At 45.9% G+C, this 21,709-nt stretch overlaps 1 protein-coding gene across 21 annotated transcripts in view; it reads right to left on the bottom strand.

The window, feature by feature from the left end:
• Nucleotides 1–21,709, bottom strand: part of LOC137428872 (CLIP-associating protein 1-A) — a 266,499-nt gene that overhangs the window by 21,989 nt on the left and 222,801 nt on the right. For 15 of the 21 annotated variants that reach the window (XM_078780738.1, XM_078780737.1, XM_078780720.1 and 12 more), the window contains 4 exons: nt 13,718–13,824; nt 13,457–13,480; nt 8,592–8,836; nt 6,211–6,274 (listed from right to left, as the gene is read on the bottom strand). In XM_078780738.1, coding sequence (XP_078636864.1) covers nt 6,211–6,274; nt 8,592–8,836; nt 13,457–13,480; nt 13,718–13,824 — 440 coding nt within the window. The remainder of the gene's footprint in view (nt 1–6,210; nt 6,275–8,591; nt 8,837–13,456; nt 13,481–13,717; nt 13,825–21,709) is intronic. The other 6 variants (XM_078780723.1, XM_078780740.1, XM_078780730.1 and 3 more) reach the window with 1 other exon arrangement.

Raw genomic sequence — 21,709 nt, 5'->3', positions numbered from 1 at the left:
GAACATAATACTCTTTGTCTAACGTTTTAAATACATTTATTTAAAATACCCCCACCCCCAAAAAAAAAAAAAAAAAAAATTACCAAAAACATTTATTTTCCTTTCTGCACGTGTGCTTTGTCTCATCCTGTACTTTCTGTTCAGGTGTGCTGTTCGCCCCGCCCCCATTATCTCCTTGCGATCCACCTTTTGCCCTGTCCACGTGACTCGTGGTGGTCCCTCTCGGCTCTCCCCCCTTTGGTACTTTGTGCATATAAGATTGTTTACGATTCTGTTTTAATATTATTTAAATATGTATAAACTTTCCCCTTCAGTGATTTATTCAATGGTATATTACAACACGCTGTTTTTCTTCCTATTTAAAAGGCTTTTTTCAAATTCCTCTCCATCTCATTCCACGTCAAAAAAAAGAAATTCAATCTCTTATACGTCTCCCTCACTGCATGGTCTAAATTCACATTCATTCCACCCCTCCTCCATCGTTCTGAATCGGATTGCTAACTTGAAAATCACAACAAACCCAATTTGTTATCAATGTTCGTCTTTCATTAATCATCCACTTTCGAAACTCCCCTCTAGCCCCTCCCCTCCAAATCCCCCCCTTGCCCCTCCACTCCGAAACTCCCCCCTTGCCCCTCCACCCCTAAACTCCCCCCTTGCCCCTCCACCCCTAAACTCCCCCCTTGCCCCTCCACTCCTGAACTCCCTCCTTGCCCTTCCCCTCCTAAACTCCCCCCTTGCCCCTCCCCTCCAAATCCCCCCCTTGCCCCTACACTCCTAAACTCCCCCCTTGCCCCTCCACTCCTAAACTCCCCCATTGTCCCTCCCCTCCTAAACTCCCCCCTCACTCCTCCCCTTCAAAACTCTCCCCCAACCCCTCCCATTCAAATCTCCCCCCATACCATTCCTCTCCAATTCTCCCTCCTCCCCCCTCCTCCTCAAAGCTGCCTCCTCCCCACTTCGTCTCCCTTCTATCTCATACCTCCACCCCCCCCAACCTTCTACTTTCCTATGCCCCCCCCTCAAAGAACCCCTCACTGTGCCTCATCCCTTCACCATCAAACCTTTCATCCTCCTCATCCTTCCCTTTCTTGGAACTCTTCTGTAATCTCGGACACACTATAAACTGCTCTTCCTACCTCCCCCTCTCATCCTTCATCTTACCCTACTCCTCCCCTCCCCTGTCCTGTACCCGATGCTCCCCCTCTCTCTTCATTAACGGTATGGACCTCAAACATCCGGGGCCTTCGCTCAAACCTGACTGATCTCTCCATACAGGTTGCTTCTGACAATCCAGACTTGATCTGCTTAACAGAGACTTTCCTCCTTCAAGATGTCTCTGATTCCTTAATATCTCTTCCTGGTTACTCCCTCCTCCGGTATGATAGACCTGAGCCTCGTCCTGGTGGTGGGGTGGCTATCTTTATAAAAAACTCTCTTCCTCACTCTCCTTGCACTGCCCTCTCTCCTCCTCACCCCCAGGAGTACCTCTGGCTATGGCTTCCTCTCCGCTCCCACCTTTTGTTCATATGTGTTCTGTACTGTCCTCCAAACAGTGATGACTCCATTTACATTTCACTGTCTGACAACATGGACCAAATTCTATCCACTCATCCCAACTCTCTCTTCCTCATATGTGGTGACTTCAACTGTCATCACGCCAGCTGGTTGGGTGTGGGTTCCTCTCTCACCAGTCATGGCACCTCAGCAAAGGACTTCTGTGGCTCACTGGGATTCACACAATCTGTCAATTTCCCGACCTGGATCTCAGCCAATGGAGTATCTTCTCTTCTAGACTTGGTTATGACAAACTTCCCTGCTAATGTCTGCTGCTCTTCTTCTGCTCCAATCGGTTCTTCTGATCATGTGCTTGTCAAAGTGGACATCTCTCTGGCCATTCTCAGAGAGCCTCCTCAGCGTCGACGAGTCTGGCATTTCACTCAGGCCGACTGGGACGGTCTTCAACCAGCCATCAATCGTCTGGATTGGTCTCCCATCTCCACTGCCTCTGACATCAATTCTTCCTAGGAATTCTTCCAAAGCAAACTGCTCTCTCTCATGCACAGATTTATCCCATCTCGTCTTCAGTTGTCTTATCCTTCCTCCCGTCCATGGTACACTGAATCTTGTGGTGAGGCAGTTGCCCTGAAACAACTTGCCTTTGCCTCTTGGAAGGCTAATCCAACTGAAGGCAATCTCAGTTCCTTCCACCAAGCTCGGAACAAGTGTGTGTCTACCCTCAGGAGTGCCAGGAAGCACTATCTCTCCACACTGAAGAATGAACTCTCAAACCTGTCTCCTTCCTCCAAATCCTGGTGGCGTCTGGTCAAATCCGTTTCTGGTGTTTGTTCCCCCTCCATCCCCTCCCTTACCTCAAATGGCCACACAGTTGACATCGCACGTGACAAAGCCGAATGCCTCAACTCTGTGTTTGCCTCAAAATCTTTAGTCCCAAACCCATCTCTCTCTGTTCCCACCTTTCCCAGTCGAACCCAACTGCTCCTGGACTCTGTGTCCTTCTCTCCTGACAAGTTGGAGGAGTTTTTGTCTAACCTCGACTCTGATTCTGCAACTGGACCAGACGGCATCAGCCCACGGATCCTAAAATCCTGCTCTGCCGCTCTATCTCACCCTCTCTCTGTTCTTTTCACCCTCTCTTTTGCTCAAGGTCATCTGCCAGCATCCTGGAAATCAGCAAACATTACCGCTTTACACAAAAAAGGTGCAAAAACAGATCCTCGCAACTACAGACCAATCAGCCTGCTCCCAATTATCAGCAAAGTCATGGAATCCATCATTGCCTCGGATATGAAATCTTTCCTCTTCTCCAATGGCTTGATCTCTGATCATCAATTTGGTTTCAGACCAGGTCACTCTACTCTGGACATGCTGCTTCTGCTGTCTCAACAATGGATGGAGGTCCTCAATGCCAAACAGGAAATCAGAGCTGTCTCCCTTGACATATCACGTGCCTTCGATACGGTCTGGCACGCAGCTCTGCTCACCAAACTCTCCTCCTATGGTATCCATGGAAATCTCCATGCATGGCTTGCGGACTTCCTCTCTGGTCGTAGTCAACGTGTGGCCCTGAATGGATTTCTCTCATCTCCCCTTCCTGTTCAGGCTGGAGTTCCCCAAGGCAGTGTTCTGGGCCCTGTGCTTTTTCTGGTCTTTATCAATGATCTCTCCGACTCTGGAAAATCCTCTCTATCTCTTTGCTGATGACTCCACTCTCTGCCGCTCCATTCCTCTTCCCTCAGATCGGCAGTCTGCAGCCTCCTCACTCTCTGAAGACTTGGACAAAATCACAGACTGGTCAAACAAGTGGAACATGTCTTTCAATCCTGACAAATCTCACACTCTTACTATGTCTCTCCGAAAAGATCGACTGGACAACCCTCCCATCTACTTTCTCAACAATCCTCTCCAAGAAGTTCTGTCGCTCAAGCTTTTGGGTCTCACTATCTGCCATGATCTTTCTTGGGAAAACCACATTTCCAAGCTGGCCTCCAAAGCCAGTCGCCGACTGGGCATCCTCCGTCGTGCGAAGTCCTTCCTCGGCACACCTGAGCTCCTCACCACATACAAGGCTTTCATCCGCAGCTCAATGGAATACTGTTCTCCCCTATGGGCCGGTGCTCCTGCCTCACACCTAGCTCGGCTTCACGCTGTTGAAACCAAAGCTTTCAGAATTATTGGAATCTACTGCGATGAAGCTATCTCTGAGGGCCTTTCACTCACTCACCGCAGGCAGGTAGGTGGTCTTTCTGTTTTCTTCCGACTCCTCTCCGGCCTTGCACCCCCAGCTCTCTCTGTGCTCTGTCCCCCAAATATTCCTACAGGTCACACAAGATCTGCCAGCAACCCTCTGATGGTTAAACTGCCGAAATCTCGGCTGTCTGCTCACCTTCACTCTTTCATTCCTCTTTTCTCCCGCCTCTGGAATAAACTCCCTCACTCCCTTCAATCCCACTCCTCCCTCCAAGTCTTTAAAACAGCTGTTCACCACCATCTCTTATCTTCCCCCATCCAAAACCTTGATCTTTTCTACCCCGCTAATTCACCCCAGATCCACCTTGTTTGAAATTCCAACTTCTTTCCTGGAAGTCCTGGCAGTGTCCATATGTTTTATACCTCTCCCACCCCCTCCCTTCCCATGCCCCCCCCTTCCCATGCCCCCCCCCAAAGCCCTCTCCCTCTCACAGATCTCTCGATGTCTCCATGTCTCTCGATGTCTCCATGTCTCTCGATGTCTCCATGTCTCTCGATGTCTCCATGTCTCTCAAATGTTGTGTTTGTGTCCTTCTCCCTCTCTCCCCATCTTGTCTACCGCTCCCGATGTTATATGTTTTATGTGTCGGTTTGTCTTTCTGTGTGATTAATGTTCGCTCTTTCACGAGCCTCGATCTTGTATACAAAAAAAAAGAAAAAAAAAAGGCTAACCCCCGCTCTAGCAGGGAAAATGGCTTTAAAATGCATGTTGTTGTTGTTGTTGTCTCGACTCTTCCAACAACTGCCCGTCAGACCAAACTGAGCAACTGGGCAAGAAGAATCTTGGTCAGGGAGGTGACCAAGCACCCAATGACCACTCTGACTGAACTACCGAGTTCCTTGGCTGAGATAGGAGAACCTGCCGGAAGGACAACAGTCTCTGCAGCACTTCACAAATCGAGGCTTTATGGGAGAGTGGCCAGACAGAAGCCACTCCTGAGAAAAAGGCACATGACAGCACACCTGGACTTTGCAAAAAGGCACGTGAAAGACACTGAGAGCATGAAGCAAAATATTCTATGGTCTGATGAGACAGAAATTGAACTCTTTGGCCTGAATGCAAAGCGCTATGTCTGGTGGAAACCAAGCACAACACATCACCAATCTAACACATCCCTACCATGAAGCATATTGGCAAAATCATGCTATGGGGATGCTTTTCAGCGGCAGGGACTAGGAGACTTGGTAAGGACAGAGAGGACAATGAATTGAGCCAAATACAGATGAATCCTTGAGGAGAACCTGCTTCAGAGTGCAAAAGACCTCATGCTGTGCCGGAGGATTTACATTCCAACAAGACAATGACCCCAAACGTACATCCAAGCAACAATGGAATGGCTTCAGAATAAGAACGTGAAACTCCTTGAGTGGCCCAGCCAAAGCCCAGACTTGAATCTCATTGAGAATCTGTGGAAAGACTTGAAGATTGCTGTTCACCAACGCTCCCCATCCAACTTGACAGAGCTTGAGAAAATCTGCAAGGAAGAATAGGAGAGAAACTCCAAATCCAGATGTGCAAAACTGATACAAACATACCCAAGAAGACAAGAAGCTGTAATCGCTGCCAAAGGTGCTTTTACGAAGTATTGACTCAGAGGGCTGCATACTTGTGTAAATTAGATATTTCTGTATTTCATTTTCAATAACTTAGTGAAGATTTCTAAAAAAACATATTTTCACTTTGTCATTATGGGATATTTTGTGTAGATCGGTGACAAAATTTTTAAATTAAATCCATTTTTAATTTAGGCTGTAACACAACAAAATGTGTCAAAGGGGTGTGAATACTTTCTGAAGGCACTTTGTTTTCCCCTGTCGATTTGTCTGTGAACAGGATATCTCAAAAAGTTATGGATGGATTCAGATTAAATTTGGTGGGCAGGTTAGGTGTGTGACAAGGACGAATCAATTCTATTTTGGTGAAGATCCGGATACGGATTTGGATCCGAGACTTTAATTTATTCAAGTGATTCTTCACCGTTGAAAGATAGGGCCAAAAACGATATATAGCATGGTATCTCAAAAGGTTGTGGACGAGATTTGATAGAACTAGGTGGATGAGTTGGTTAGGTGACAAGAAAAAGCCGATTTGATTTTGGTTCTGGTCCGGATCCAGATCTGGCCTATGAGTGGGATACAAAAAGTAAACTGTTCAGCCTGGCGGATGTATGTGCTCTACCCAGTTTTGTTCTTTTGTACTGTTACATCTTGATCCGTTCTATGTTCCAGCTCCTCCACGAGCCTCGACTCTGCATACAAAAAGCGCACTTATGGGTTACTGGGAGGATTGTTACGAACGTTGATCCAATATTTCTCACATTTGAGCTTCACAATTTATTCCGGTGAACGGATCAAAATGCTACAGAGCAAAACTCATGTCCGACACATTTTCAAGTTTAAAACGACAGTGTGGGTACTCAACGTGAGTGAGAAACGCACCTTACTATGAGGGTCTGCAAACATGCGAGTGAAGATCTCGCATAACCGCTTCAGTTCCACACGGCTGCGTGAAAAGGAGTACAAAGGCACACGTCCCCAAACATGAGGTATGAGGCTAACAATCATGAGGTCTACAGTGCACTGTGGATGGGATAATTAATCTGTGTGACGGAAGCTTTAAATACGCAAATAGAAGAGAGAGAAAAATCGTTGAAAAGGGAGAAGGTTTTGTTTCTTCAAATCCAAATTAGTTTTCAAAGTAAACATGTTGGAACACATATTTGTAATTGTTTCTGCAAAAGCAAAATGGAACGAAAAAAGATATATAGAAGAGCATTTAACGGACAGAAATTGCATCAATCTTTAAAAAAAACACTTTTGACCAATTAAGGCATTTATAGCAATCAGGAAATCCTTGTGGAGGCCTATCTTGGGCTTTGCCAACACAACTAACAGAAAAATATGAGACTTTGTCAAGGTTATTGTTTGTGTACAAGGTCAACACTCGTGGAAAAGTTAGAACACCAAAGGGATCAGGATTAAAAAACAACAACCCTTTTAAAGGCCATTTTCCCTGCTAGGATCAGGATGCAAAAGATCAAAAGGAACAGTAGAAAAGGGGCAGGGGCAACAGCAGGGTTGAAGGAAAAAAAAATAGATGGAGACTTGGGCAAATAAAGGATGTGGGGCAGGACAGGATGCATGGGGTGGTCAAGATGGATACAGAAGAAAGTCATAGGGGGGAAAACTGGATATTTGGAGGAGGTTGGCTTGGGGGGGGGGGGGGGGGGAGAGGGAAGAGGGGGGGTTAACGAGGGTAGAAAAGGTCATGGTTTTAGATTGGGGAAGATCTGAGATAGTGGTGAATGGCTGTCTTGAAGGCCTGAAGGGAAGAATGAGATTGAAGAGAACGTGCAAATTGGTTCCAGAGGGGGGGGCTGCTGGTGAAGTTCCAGAGGGGTGCTCTATCAAGCTGCAGATGAAGGCTGTGTTGGTGGACAGGAGCTTATGTGTGCCAAGGAAAGACTTTGTACGACAGAGGATGCCCAGTCAGCGGATGGCCTTAAGACCTAATTTGAAATGAGATTTGGCCCAGAAAGATCATGGCTGATGATCATGGCATTGACAGGATTATTAAGACAGGATTATTAAGAAATGGGAATGGGGTGGTTGCAAGGTGGTGCTTTCACGGGGAGAGAGAAAGAGTGAGAGAGAGAGGGAGAGAGAGAGAGCCAACTTTGCGGTGTAATTCGAGCGGGTCAAGTTTTGAGGTCAGATTAAAAGAGTTGATAAGTCCGATTACTTTAGATTCAATTCCGTTCAGCAATTATGTGGAGCGAGAACCTCTCCAGATGTGAGAGCAGTACTCTATACAAGGATGAATCAATCCTTTATATAGTTGAAGCAACTGTTGAGAGGAGAAGAATCTTCGACATTTGAACAGCTCTCCCAGTTTATTCGAGGCAGACTTAGCTATTTGTGTAATGTGTGGATTCCAGGATAAATTTGATGTTAGGGTAATACCTAGTAGGTTTATTTATCACATGGTATAATTGTGGAGCTTTCAATGGAGATTGGAGAGTTGAGAGGAGTTTTAGAGAGAGAGAGATGGGAAGAAATTTAGTTTTAGAAGCATTAAACTTAACCTGATTATATTTGCCCCACTGTAAAATCTTGTCCAAATCTGAATTTAAAGAGGTGGCTGTGATGAAATGAGATGTCGATCGAGTGAGGGAAGATGGGGCAGATGCGAAAAACATGGAGAATGTAATGTTGAGTCATCACCATTCGAGTGCATTTGGTTATTTGTAGAAGAAAGAAGATCATTGATAAAAAGAAGGAAGAGTGTTGGAGACAAGAAAGAACCATGAGGGACACCGCTGTTGATAGGGAAGGAGGGTCATGTTGAACCATCAACAATTGCAGAGATAGAGCAGTTGGAGGGAAAGCTCAATATGAGAGAGCAGAGTGAAGGAGGAAAGCCGAAAGAGGGAAGCTTGGATATCAGACGAAACTCTGTCAAAGGTTTTTGAGATATCAAGGCCTACAACAAAGAATTTCCCAAAGTCTCTCAGAAAATAGGCCCAGACATTTGTAATGTAAGAAAGGATATCACAGGTACAGTAGATCTTGCCTTGCGAAAGCCATATTGATGGTCAGATAGAAGACTGTGAAATTCAAGATTCCCGAGGAAATGGGAATTGAGAAGACATTCAAAGACTTTGAAAATAGTAGAAGTCATAGCAATAGGTCTAGAAGAGATGTTTAATAATTAAATAGTGACATTTTTATTGAGTATGCATTCATAGAAATGAATAAGGAAAGACAAAACAAAGAGGCACAATACTAAAATAAGCAAACTGCTTCTATCAATATTGTACCTGAGCATTCGCTGAGAACGCAGTAAAGAGTGCAGGCCCTGTAATCCATCCTTGCGTTCAGCCCAGCTCCCACTTGCACACCGGTTGAGCAGTTCAGCCACATCCTCTGCGTGTCGACAGTATGCCGTCGCAGAGCCATTGCGGGAGCTGAACGAGCGCTCCGAGCAAGCACTAGATGCATCGCTATTGGCATCCTCGTCCGAGTACACAGAGATGTAGGCTTCAAGACGCCTGCGTGGCTTTGTCTGGTGGGACAGCACCAGGACGACAGTCATTACAAAAAAAATCTTACGGTTAAACTAGTATGGCATGTAGCTTACAAAAGGTGACGGCAATGAGAAACGAGGAGAGTTCAAGGCTCACATGGACATTTTACTCGAGGAAATCCGAAAGTACAGGTGAATTGATGAAACGTCATCTATTCGTCAAGGTATTTTGCGGATACACATACTTGTCCCACTGTTGTCGTAGAGCATCTATGCCATGTGCATTGAGATCAGCCGTACAGGTATGCAGAAATTTCAGGACATGTCCTCCGATACCTGAATCATTCATAAGCTAAATGCCACCCAGATATTCCTGAGTGGTCCAAAAAAATAAATAATCACAAGCTGACGAATTCCCACCGTATGGAGGATGATTTATAACTTTCTAACCCATCTCTTAGAGAAGTAATCACATTTGATATGTGAAGATGAGCAGCATCGGACATTAAGCATGACTGGCCATCCGCCTTTTCTTCATCTCACTAAATTAAATAACAAGTCATTGTAATACTGCACAATGATAGCTTTACTTTGTTTGAAGGGGAACCCAAACGCTCAGACCACCTCGATGCTAATCTATCCCTTGATACTATACAAAATATAAAGGAAGTCGACCGCTATATTTGCACTGTCTACAGATTACATCACGGTACGATTGAACTCAAACGGCGAATAATTTTCGATTTTCCTCTAACATGCCTCGGCGATGTGTCCTTGGTGGTTGTAATACAAACTGAGATGGTTTCCTGTTACACCAATGGCCAAAGACCCTGAGTTTGCCAGAAATTGGACGAGGTTCGTCTGAAATACCGGAGTGTGGATCGGGCCTACAAAATGTTCGATTTTGTGTTCAGAACATTTTACAGAGCACCTTTATGAAACAAAATATCTTGTGGTTATCCGCCACGATTGAGAGAGGATGCCATCCCTATGATTAGGCGGAAGAAAGAGCCGTCGCTCAAAATTGTAAGACCATCTCTACCCAGCTACCAGTGCATGGCGATTTGTACGATGAGTCAAACACCTGTGTTGGCCTACTAACAATCAACCTCACCTCACCAACACCCCACACAACCCTCCTCCCTCATAGCACCACTTCCCCCTCCACTAAGGGAAGGACATCGACAGCACAGAACGAAAGCGGCACATGTATTCCTACTTGGAACATACTATTACGTTTGTGGGGGGTACACAATAATAACTTTAGAGCCAGGTAGAATTGTATAGGTAGTGTGCTCCGACTGTCGTGAAGAAGAAGAAATCCCATGTATCATAAGTAGGGATCCGGTAGACCGTATGTCGTGTAAGAGCGTATCTTCGTTCCCAACACGAGGGGTGGGGTTATGTTTATTAGTTAGGGATTATGGGTAATGAATCCCCTGTATGTAATGGCCTCTGTTATTTTTCTTCTGTTCCTTATCACACATGCAGCACACACACAAGCCAAGAAATCACGCATTTAGAACACCAAATGAAAGCAACCGGAAGAAGACGTTGAACAATACCGCTGGCACTGCCAGGCGCGACATTACCACATCAAGCAGGCAGTGCCGTAAGGCCACGCCCCGGAGAGCAGTGATTGGTCTGGGACCATGGAGTGATGGGATGGCGGCCGCTGATTGGGGAGTGCGCGAGGAGGTGGAAGACTGGGGAATAAAAGACTCGAGTCCCGACATTTTGTCCTCTTGCACGATTGGATTTCATAGAAAGCGACCACCGTTCGTGTTGTCTCCTCGGCTTTCTCACGTTTTTCTGTGTTTGGTGGCGAACGGTCGTGTTCCTGACATTTTGTCTCTTTAGTTCGATCGCTCTCTCCAGGCTGCCTGCCATAGCAAACGGTCACATATACGGTGCGCTCTTGAGCGAAGGACACTCATTGAGAACGGTCACGATTTTATATCTCTCTCTGCTTCGGGATTTCACAACGAACAGTCACAGCTCATAGCGTTCTTACGCTGAGAGACGTGAGTGCTGGTGAGGCGGAAGACGAGGACGAGCGTGGCTGAGTGAACTTCCAGAATGTATGGTTCCAGAATCTGTTACTACAGACTTGGCATTTAATATGGAATATTTTTTTTGTGTGGGTGAACTTACATTTCAAGATGACTGAGAACCAAAAGTTCATTGGAATTATGTTGAAATTATTCTAGATTTTGTTAATGTGACCTTTAAAAGAAACAAAAACCACATTTGACATTTCAAAACAAATAAATTGATCCTTGAAAGTGATGTAAACTGATATCGAACTCAATTCATGGACAGTACTGTGTTAAACTTCTGTACGTTTTCCAGACGTATCTCTTTATTTTGCACATTAGCCAAAATTTTTTTTAACAAAAACAAAAGTTCAATTATGACTGGGATTACGGACAGTAAAATTACAGTTCAGTACTTCGTGTAACCCCCACGAGCATTCAGGAGAGCACGTACACGTTGAGGCATGCTGTTCACGAGATTTGCCAAGGTTTGGACAGGAATCGCTTGCCATGCAGTGACAATAGTGTGCTGCAATTCACGCACAGAGGTCGGCTGCTGGTCCAAATGGGCGATTTGACGCATTAATTCTGCCCACAAGTTCTCTATCGGATTCATATCCGGGGACATGGCAGGCTACTCCATATGCTCTACACCACGGTCAGCAAGAAAGTGTTGGATCATGCGAGCACGATGAGGCCGTGCATTGTCATCTTGGAAGACAAAGTTTCCTCGAAAGGCTGCACGAGCAAATGAAAGCAATGTTTCTTCCAGAATGGCCCTGTACTTGAACTGGTTCAGGTTTCCATTCAGAACAACCAGGTCAGTTTTGACCCCTGCATGAAAAGCAGCCCAAACGGTCACCCCACCACCTCCAGCTTGGACTCTTGGCACTATACAATCTTTGTTGTGGGCTTCATGCACTTGTCTGCGCACTCGGACGTGGCCATCTTGACGATAGACCAGAAATCTAGACTAGTCACTGAAGATCATGTGATTCCAGTGGCCTGGCTGCCATTGGCGGTGCTCTCTGGCCCACTGCAATCGGCGCTGGCGGTGTTGTCTGGTCAGGCATGGCTTTCACAGGGGACGCCTGGCACGATAGCCTGCTTGAACCAGTCGTCGGTTGACTAGCCTTCTGGATACAGGCACATTTGTCAGTTGCTGCCACTCAGCTCTAAGCCGATTAGCTGACTTGGTACGGCCATTGCGGACTAACCAGTGCAGCTGGCGATCATCCATTCTGCGGGGACGTCCTGGCCTCGGTATTGGAGTAGGGACACCCCTCTGAGCATTTCGTTTCAGGATCTTTGACACCTGACCTTGAGTGATGCCATACTGCCGAGCAATAGCACGCTCTTTCATTTTGTAATTTCGTAAAGCCACCACTCCATGACAAACAGCATTGTCGAGTTGACGGACCATCTCCAGAGGAAGCGGCAATAACTTTTGGAGACATGCAGCAGTTGTTTTCCACGAATACAGAACGCAACAACCCTTGTATACCCGACTGTGAAGCAAATCGTCAAATGCACCTGTCCGTACATTTTGCCACGCCACCTGTGATATAATCCTGTTGGTGACTTCTTGCTGCGACAGACAATCAGTGACATGGTTCTTTTTACAAATAAATCACCAAAGTGTAAAAGAAACTCACCAGATTGATATACTGAGTTAAGAAAGTAAACCCGTCAAGAAAAAAAAATATTCCATATTAAATGCCAAGTCTGTTGAATGGCCACCTACCATTGTAGATCCCACATTTACATATCCGCCATTTGGATAAGTGCTCTCCATTGGCTAATCTAGAATGGCCACCTACCATTGTAGATGCCACATTTACATATCCGACATTTGGATAAGTGCTCCCCATTGGCTAATCTAGAATGGCCACCTACCATTGTAGATCCCACATTTACATATCCGACATTTGGATAAGTGCTCTCCATTGGCTAATCTAGAATGGCCACCTACCATTGTAGATCCTACATTTACACATCCGACATTTGGATAAGTGCTCCCCATTGGCTAATCTAGAATGGCCACCTACCATTGTAGATGCCACATTTACATATCCGACATTTGGATAAGACGATAAGTGCTCCCCATTGGCTAATCTAGAATGGCCACCTACCATTGTAGATCCCACATTTACATATCCGACATTTGGATAAGTGCTCTCCATTGGCTAATCTAGAATGGCCACCTACCATTGTAGATCCTACATTTACACATCCGACAATTGGATAAGTGCTCCCCATTGGCTAATCTAGAATGGCCATCTCCTTCAGCCAGGTTACCTGGGTTAACTAGGGCATTACATTATCGTGGAACACAAATCCTCTGAAGATGGTTAGTCGTCAGGGAGGCTCGCTTACCTGGACTCTGCCCTGCCTGCTTCACCTCTCACAGTCTTGAAAATAATCCTTTTCATTAATTATATATTTAAAAGAAACAGCATGATGGATTTTCCACTAAAACACGACAAATCAGTGGGAGACGGACGCACGCACGCCATTAGAACAAGGACTCCAACGACATGCACAACGATTCAAGAATGCTCACTCAAAACGAGGAGTAGCGGAAATACGAACACGCACGCACATCCTCAGAGCTACTTATTACCTTGGGTCTTGGGTCTCCAAGCAACTGGTTGTAACAGACGGTGTGCACAAGGAAGGCAAGATTTGCATACATTAGCAGCTGATATTGATCACGTATTCATTTGTCAGCAGAAAATGAACCAAGGACAAATTAAATATCCATCGGAATGCCATCACATTTTGACCGTGCCGTCATGTTTTGCCTTTCGTGATGCCAGGATTCATATTGGTTACTCATTCAAGCCTCTATCAGGACACCCATGGCATTATGGGAGATGCTCACCAAGGCGTCGGCAACGGCCGCCTCCACGTCCGAGCTGGAGTCCAGCAGGCGCATGCCGTGAACGTTACCGGGCGATAACCTGCCCACCTGGCCGTAGTTATGACGCTCTGTACAGGTGGACGGCAAAGACGAATCGTTATTCACAAATACATTACAATCAAGATAACTAAAATCCAGTCATGCTTCTTCTGTTCATTCCATTTTGACGAATTTCACGGTACACGTCATTAACAACTTCATCGGCATCAATGCGCATGCGCACCGTGGACAAGCTTTGGGGCTATGATCGTCACAAGACCATCTATCGACACATGCCATGCAAAATGCAAATGCTCACAATTTATATTCACCCCCCAAATCATCTCAATTTTTCAAACATTCCTTACACATGCAACAGGTAGATAATCTCTACCTGTATTTGCGGCTCGGCCTGTTGGACAGCCAAAGAGCAATGCAAGTAAACCAGAGAACAAATACATTCATTAACTAGAACGGCACTCAGTTGAGAGCATACCCCTGCCAGGTGAACAGTTTACGTTTTGTATCTCAGAGTAGAGCAGAAAATCACAATACAGAATCACATTTCATCAAAATCAATCACAGGAATCACCACAGGTCAAAGTCTTTCATACCCTGATTTACCCCTCGTTTTTGGCCATATCACTCAATGGTGAAGAATCACTAAAATAAACTTCTACGAGCCGGATCCGGATCTTCACCAAAGTTGAATCTATTCTTCCTTGTCACGTACACAACATCTCCAACAAGTTTCGTCCAAATCCATCCATAACTTTTTGAGATATCCTGCTGTGTATCGTTTTGGCCCGATATCCCAATAATAATAATAATAATACATTTATTTTATGTAGCGCTTTTCAAGAAGCCCAAAGGCGCTTTGACAGAGTACAAAAAACAAGTGCAAAAAGACAAAAATCAACAGGTAAATAACCAAAGCAAGAGGAAGGAGAAGGAGAAGAGATAGAAAGGGGTTAAATGCTGTGGGTTAAATGTTGAATGCAGTGTTGAACAGGTGGGTCTTGAGTAATGTTTTGAATGTGGTGAGTGAGGAGTCTCTGATGGTGTGAGGTGGTGAGTTCCAGAGGGTGGGAGCAGCGACGGAGAAGGCCCTGTCCCCCCAGGATCTGAATTTGGTCCGGATGGGGGGGGGGGGGGTCAGGAGGTTGGTACCAGCAGAGCGGGGGTTGCGGGTGGGAGTGTGTCTGGAGAGGAGGTCAGCCAGGTAGGATGGGGCCAGGTTATGGAGGGCTTTGTAGGTCAAGAGGAGGATTTTGTACTGGATTCTCTGGGAGATGGGGAGCCAGTGAAGCTTGTAAAGGACGGGGGTGATGTGGTCACGGGTCCGGGAATGGGTGAGTAGACGGGCAGCGGAGTTCTGAATGTATTGGAGTTTATTGGTGATTATTGAGGGTGACCCATAGAGGAGGCTGTTGCAGTAGTCCAGACGGGAGGTGATGAAGGCGTGGATGAGGGTTTCTGCAGCCGTGGAGGAGAGGGATGGACGGAGACGGGCGATGTTTTTCAGGTGAAAGCAGGCTGTCTTTGTGATGTGTTTAGTGTATTTGTCGAAGGAGAGGGTTTGGTCAAAGATGATGCCAAGATTCCGGATGTGAGAGGAGGTGGATACTGGGAAACCGTCGATGTTGAGGGCAAAGTTATGGGTGGATTTGGTGAGCGTTTTTGGGCCAATGATGATTATTTCAGATTTATCATAGTTAAGTTTGAGGAAGTTGATTTGAAGCCAGGATTTTATTTCAGTGATGCAGTTTGTCAGGATAGAGTGGGTGGCGGTGGAGATGGACTTGGTGGAGATGAAAAGCTGGATGTCATCGGCGAAGCAGTGGAATTGGAGACCATGACGGCGGATTAAGTGACCAAGGGGGGACAGGTACAGGATGAAGAGGAGGGGGCCAATAACTGGACCTTGGGGGACACCTTGGGGGAGGGGAGCAGTGGGGGATTTGCAGTTATTGATGGAGATGAACTGGCGTCTGTCAGAGAGGTATGATTTGATCCAAGAGAGGGCAGTGCGGGTAATGTTAAAGGTGGTTTCAAGTCGGGTGAGGAGGATGGTGTGATTGATGGTGTCAAAGGCGGCGCTGACGTCGAGGAGGATGAGAATGTTGAGGTTGCCAGCGTCAGAGGAGAGGAGAAGGTCGTTGGTGATTTTGAGGAGAGCAGTTTCAGTACTGTGGTTGGAGCGGAATCCAGATTGGAATGTTTCATACAGGTTATTGGCAGAGAGGTGATGCTTGAGTTGAGTGGCTACAGCGCGTTCCAAAACTTTTGACAGAAAGGGTAAGTTGGAGATGGGTCTGAAGTTATTTAGGGTGTCAGGGTTGAGTCCAGGTTTTTTCAGAATGGGGGTAACAGCAGCAATTTTGAGGGATGGTGGGACGATGCCTGTAGACAGGGAGGAGTTTATTGTTGCAGTGATAAGTGGAGAGAGAGCAGGAAGGGAGGCCTTGACAAAGCTGGAGGGGATGGGGTCAAGAGTGCAGGTGGCAGTTTTCATTCCGATGAGGAGTTCAGAGAGGTCAGTAGGGGAGACTGGGGAGAATTGAGACAGGGGTTGGCAGGATAAGGGGGGGCAGGTGGTTTGAGGGGGAGCGGGTGCGGTGGTGGTTAAGCTGTTGTAGATGTTGTCAATTTTGCATTGGAAGAATGAAAGGAAGGAGATGCAGTTGTCTACTGTGAATGACTGGGTGCTGGTGTTCAGGGGACTGAGGAGTTTGTTTATTGTAGAGAAGAGTGCTTTTGGGTTTCTGGAGCCAGAGTGGATAATTTGAGAGTAGTAGGCGGAGCGGGCGCGGGAGAGGGCATCTTTGTAGTGTTGTAGGTGGTCCTTGTAGGCTTGGGAGTGAATTGTGAGACCTGTTTTATTGCGGAGTCTTTCAATTTGTCGAGCACGAGTTTTCATCAGGCGGAGTTCAGGCGTAAACCAGGGAGCAGAATGGGTGAAAGAAACTGTTTTGGTTTTTATAGGTGCAAGCTGGTCAAGGCAGGAGAGAGTGTGGTTGTAGTAGTCAGTGAGGTCAGAAGCGGTGTGGAGGTAAACGAAGGGAGAAGTGGACATTTTTTCAGAGAGGGTGGATGAGAATGAGGTAGGTGAAAGAGCTTACGGAAGTTGATTGTGCGATAATGCCTTGGTGCTGGGGTGGGGATGTTGATGGTCATAGTGATGGCTAAGTGGTCAGAGAGGGTGAGGTCGGAGCCAGAGAGATGGTGCAAAATTAATCCAGTAGCGCAGACAAGGTCCAGAATGTGACCACGGTTATGGGTAGGAAAGTTGACATGTTGAGTGAGGTTAAAGCAGGTGAGTAAATCAGTGAAGTCAGTGGTTATTGTGGAGTCCATGTGGATATTGAAATCACCGAGGAGGAGGATTGAGGGGGAGAGGGAACAGAGCTGGGTCAGAAAGTAGGAGAAGTCAGACAGGAATGATGGGTGTGGTTTGGGAGGGCGGTAGACGACAGCCATGACTGACTGTGTGTGACCAGAGAGTTTAAAAGCCAGGTGTTCAAATGATGGAGCAGATGAGATGGAGATGAGGCTGGTCTTGATGTCTTGTCGGTGAATTACGACAATTCCACCACCTCGGCCCTCCGAGCGTGGTTTATTGATGTAAGAATATCCATTGGGTGTAGTGAGGTTGAGTGAGAAGTAGTCCAGAGGTTGTTGCCAGGTTTCAGTGAGACAGAGAAAGTCCAGTTTATTATCCAGAATGTAGTCGTTCAGGATGAGGCTTTTGTTGTTGAGGGACCGGGTATTGAACAGGGTGAGCTTGATGTTGTTTTGTACGGTGGGGATGAACTCAGGTGATTTAGCCAGGGTTTGCAGACAGGAGGTGCGATCGTGTGTGTTGCTGTGACCAGGTGCGCTGGGACAATGAGTGGGAGTGCGCTGAGCCGACCAGAGTACGGGAATGGAGTGACCTGTTTGTAAGTAAACAAACTTACGACCGGAGCCTCTATGAATGTATCTGGGTCGTCGCAGGAGTCCGTGGTACTTGATTGCAGAGATGCATGATGGGGTGGAGTGAGTATTGAGCAGAAGAAGCCTTACGGCGGAGTACCTCAGAGCCATGCCAGGCAGGAGCGAAGGGACGAGTACGAGGCCAAGGTCGAAGAGGCAAAGCGGCAAACGCAGCGGCAAACGACCGCAGCCGCTAATCAAGACCACAGCGGCAAACAGCCACCGCCACAAACAACGGCCACAAACCGGGAGCGGGCCTGAGGAAACAGTGGAGGAGCCGGGCAGGCGAAGCCAGGAGCAGAGCCGGGACCGAGCAGAGGGCAGACCCAACGGTCAAAAATCCGCCATGACCACCAGAAAAGCAAACTGTGTACAATGGCCCAGTCGGGGAAGCGGCGAACAAGTAACGCCAGCGTCCTCTCCAGACCGGACCGGAAGCCAACAACCTTTAATGTCCTTTTACTCTGTTTGCATGTCTTTACAAAGCGCACACTCAATGCCAGTACGAGTGCGGAAAGTGGTTTTTGCAGCAATAACACAAGTGCAAAAGGTGGTTTTGCAACACTAACACAAGAGCGATAAGTGGGTGCCGCACTCCACCCACCTTCATCCGGATCCGGATCTTCACCAAAGTTGAATCTATTCTTCCTTGTCACACACACATGTCCAACAAGTTTCGTCCAAATCCAATGGTGAAGAATCCCTTAAAAACTTATACAGGCTGGATCCGGATCCAGATCTTCACCAAAGTTGAATCTATTCTTCCTTGTCACACACACATGTCCAACAAGTTTCGTCCAAATCCATTCATAACTTTTTGAGATATCCTGCTGTGTATCGTTTTTGGCCCTATCTCCCAATGGTGAAGAATCACTCAAAAAATTAAATAATTCTCATATCCGAATCCATATTCAGATCTTCACCAAAACTGAATCTATTTTTCCTTGTTAGACACCCAACCCGTCCTCCAAGTTTCGTCCAAATCCGTCCACAAATTTTTGAGATATCCTGCTATGTATCGTTTTTGGCCCTATCTCCCAATGGTGAAGAATCAATTAAAAAATTAAATAATTCTCATATCCGAATCCATATTCAGATCTTCACCAAAATCGAATCGATTATTCCTCGTCACACACACAACCTGTCCAACGAGTTTCGTCCAAATCCATCCACAACTTTTTGAGATATCCCGCAATGTATCGTTTTTGGCCCTTTCTCCCAATGGTGAAGAATCCCTTTAAAACTTCTACTAGCCGGATCCGGATCTTCACCAAAATTGAATCAATTATTCCTTGTCACACACACAACCTATCCAACAAGTTTCGTCCAAATCCATCCATAACTTTTTGAGATATCCTGCTGTATATAATTTTGGCCCTTTTTTCTCCCAATGGTGAAGAATCACTAAAGAAATTCTAGTAGCCTGATCCGAATCCGATCTTCACCAAAATCTAATCATTTCGTCCTCATCACATACGCTACCTCTCGACCAAATTTCGTCCGAATCCGTCCACAACTTTTTGAGATATAATGTTCACAAACAGACAGACAGACAGACAGACAGAGACAGGAGTGAAAACATAACCTCCATCCACCGTTGGTGGCGGAGGTAATTATAAAAATAATTATTATCAATATTCGGCATCCACAACCATTCATGACTGTTGTGGAACGTCGACCGATGCCCTCACTTTTCACCTTTATTCCCTTTTAAATTTGTTTTAAATTCCTCTTTCCCACAACCGCTTGAGTGATCAACACAAAACTTTAGATATTGCAGTGCCTACACATGGAAAATGTGTCACCAAAGTTACACGATGATTGGATGGAAAATGGGGGCGGCGTTCCAAAAAAAAGTCTGTTTTCTGCAGGCGTAGGTTGCAGGGTGTTTCACCTATCAGGAATAAACGGACCTCGCTTTTCTCGGCCTCGGCCAAATCATAACAACGAGTGCCCTCACAAGGAGCTCCAACGCAGGAGGAGGGCATGGCACATCACAGACTGTGCAATGGATGCCAAGCTATGGTTGTTTGGCCATGCTCCATCCTTTTCCTGAGCGCCAAGCAAGGAAGCAGCACATTTTTGTCCCCCGTCGCACAGCGGAGCGAAAGGGGGACTATGATTTTCCCCTCCGTCCGTGTGTCCATCCGTCCGTCCGTGCTTGCGTGCGTAGGTGCGTGCGTGCGTAAGCGAAGGACCGCATTCGAATTTGGTGTGTGGGTGCAACCCACGTCAAAATCCAAGATGGCCGCCGCCAAGTATGTCTGAACCTTGTGAGATGAATATCTTGAAAAATAAGCAAAGTACCAACTTCTAATTTGGTGTGTGGGTGTATCTAGGCATAAGGAAGAACGCTATTGAAAATTGGGTCGCCACGTCAAAATCCAAGATGGCCGCCACCATATATATGTCTGAACTTTGTGAGCAGAATATCTTGAAAAATAAGCGAAGTACCAACTTCTAATCTGGTGTGTGGGTGTATCTCGGCATAAGGAAGAACGCTATTGAAAATTGGGTCGCCACGACAAAATCCAAAATGGCCGCCTCCATGTACGTCTGAACCTTGTGAGCGAAATATCATATCATAGCATGTTTTCTGCGTCTTCCACTTTGTCAACTCACATCACTTCACCGACGTGGGACCTAGGCGTAATTTTTTTTAGCTCACCTGAACTTAAGTCCGGTGAGCTTATGCGATCGAGCAGTCTGCAGGCAAGTCAGTGAGAGAGTCTGTAAACACTTCAGTCATCATCACTTGGACCAAAGAAACGATTTTGATGAAACTTGACCACAAGCTTCATATCTGATGCCCAACGAAGGTGTATTGACCACATCAAAATCTGCGCTCATTATAGGGGTCAAACTACGGGGGTGGGGGAGTTTGACCCCTCAAAATAGGTATTTTCTCTCTTCTCTGAAACTATACACAAAGAATTAAGTTAAGCACCCCTACACAACGAATTAAGGTAAGCACCCCCTAATATATATTCTTTGTGTATATGTATACATTGGCATATATTCTAAGGTATGTGAGATCAAATAATGATTGGTATGACATTAGCAATTATCCATTGATGAAATTGAGTGATCAAAGTGAAAAAAAGTGATTGGTTGAGTCAGTGATCCGATCACGTGGGTCCTACACACGTTATTGACGCAAAGATCGCTAGAGGTCTTCTCAGAACAATGACTGTACGTTAGAAAACATAAACGTCATCCACACTGTCCGTGATGGACCTATAGCTCCATACTTAAATTGAGGTGAAAATATGCCTAAAATTCCCAAAAAATTTCACCTTAAATTATTCAGAATAAAATATTGAAAACGGCATGATTGTTATGTTTTTATGTGACCATAATATCACTTCTCCAGAAAATATAGCAATATCATGGGTATATTACACTGTTTTGACGACAACAAACTTGTAATGTGCGAGGTTGTAAAAAAACGGGGGGGGTGCTTAACTTAATTCTTTGTGTATACATACACAATTTCAATGAAACTTGACTATAACCTTTGTCACTCATGATGAACTAAATGTTGTTTACAGCATGAGAAACATCATGGTCTATGGGTGTCTGCAGGGGGTTTGACCCACTATCCCCCGCAACCCCCCCCCCCCCCACCCCCAATTAGGTATTTGCTCCCTTCTCCAAAACGACACACACAATTTCGATGAAACTTGATCACAATCTTTATCACCCGCGATGGACTAAAGTTTGTTCACGGCATTAAAAAAAAAAAAAAATCAGGGGTTTGCCCCCCAAAATAGATATTTACTTTCTTCGAGGTTAGATGTTTTGTGGGTCATTCACACATACCAGTGGTTCCTTGGTTCTACCCGGTGAGCCCAGAGGCATTGCCCCTATTTTTAAAATGGGTATGATTTGGACCATCTTTGGAAGCACCAACCACCCAGACTCAGAGCAGATGCTCAAACCATTGCACCATCGATAATTGGGTTACTGTCAGACAGCAGGAAATGTAACCATTTAGTA

Source organism: Myxine glutinosa, chromosome 6 (genome assembly GCF_964187855.1).
Source record: "Myxine glutinosa chromosome 6, kmMyxGlut1.1, whole genome shotgun sequence".
Classification (NCBI taxonomy): Eukaryota; Metazoa; Chordata; class Myxini; order Myxiniformes; family Myxinidae; genus Myxine; species Myxine glutinosa.
The sequence above is the reverse complement of the archived record's forward strand: the minus strand, read 5'-3'. Positions and strand labels throughout refer to the sequence as shown.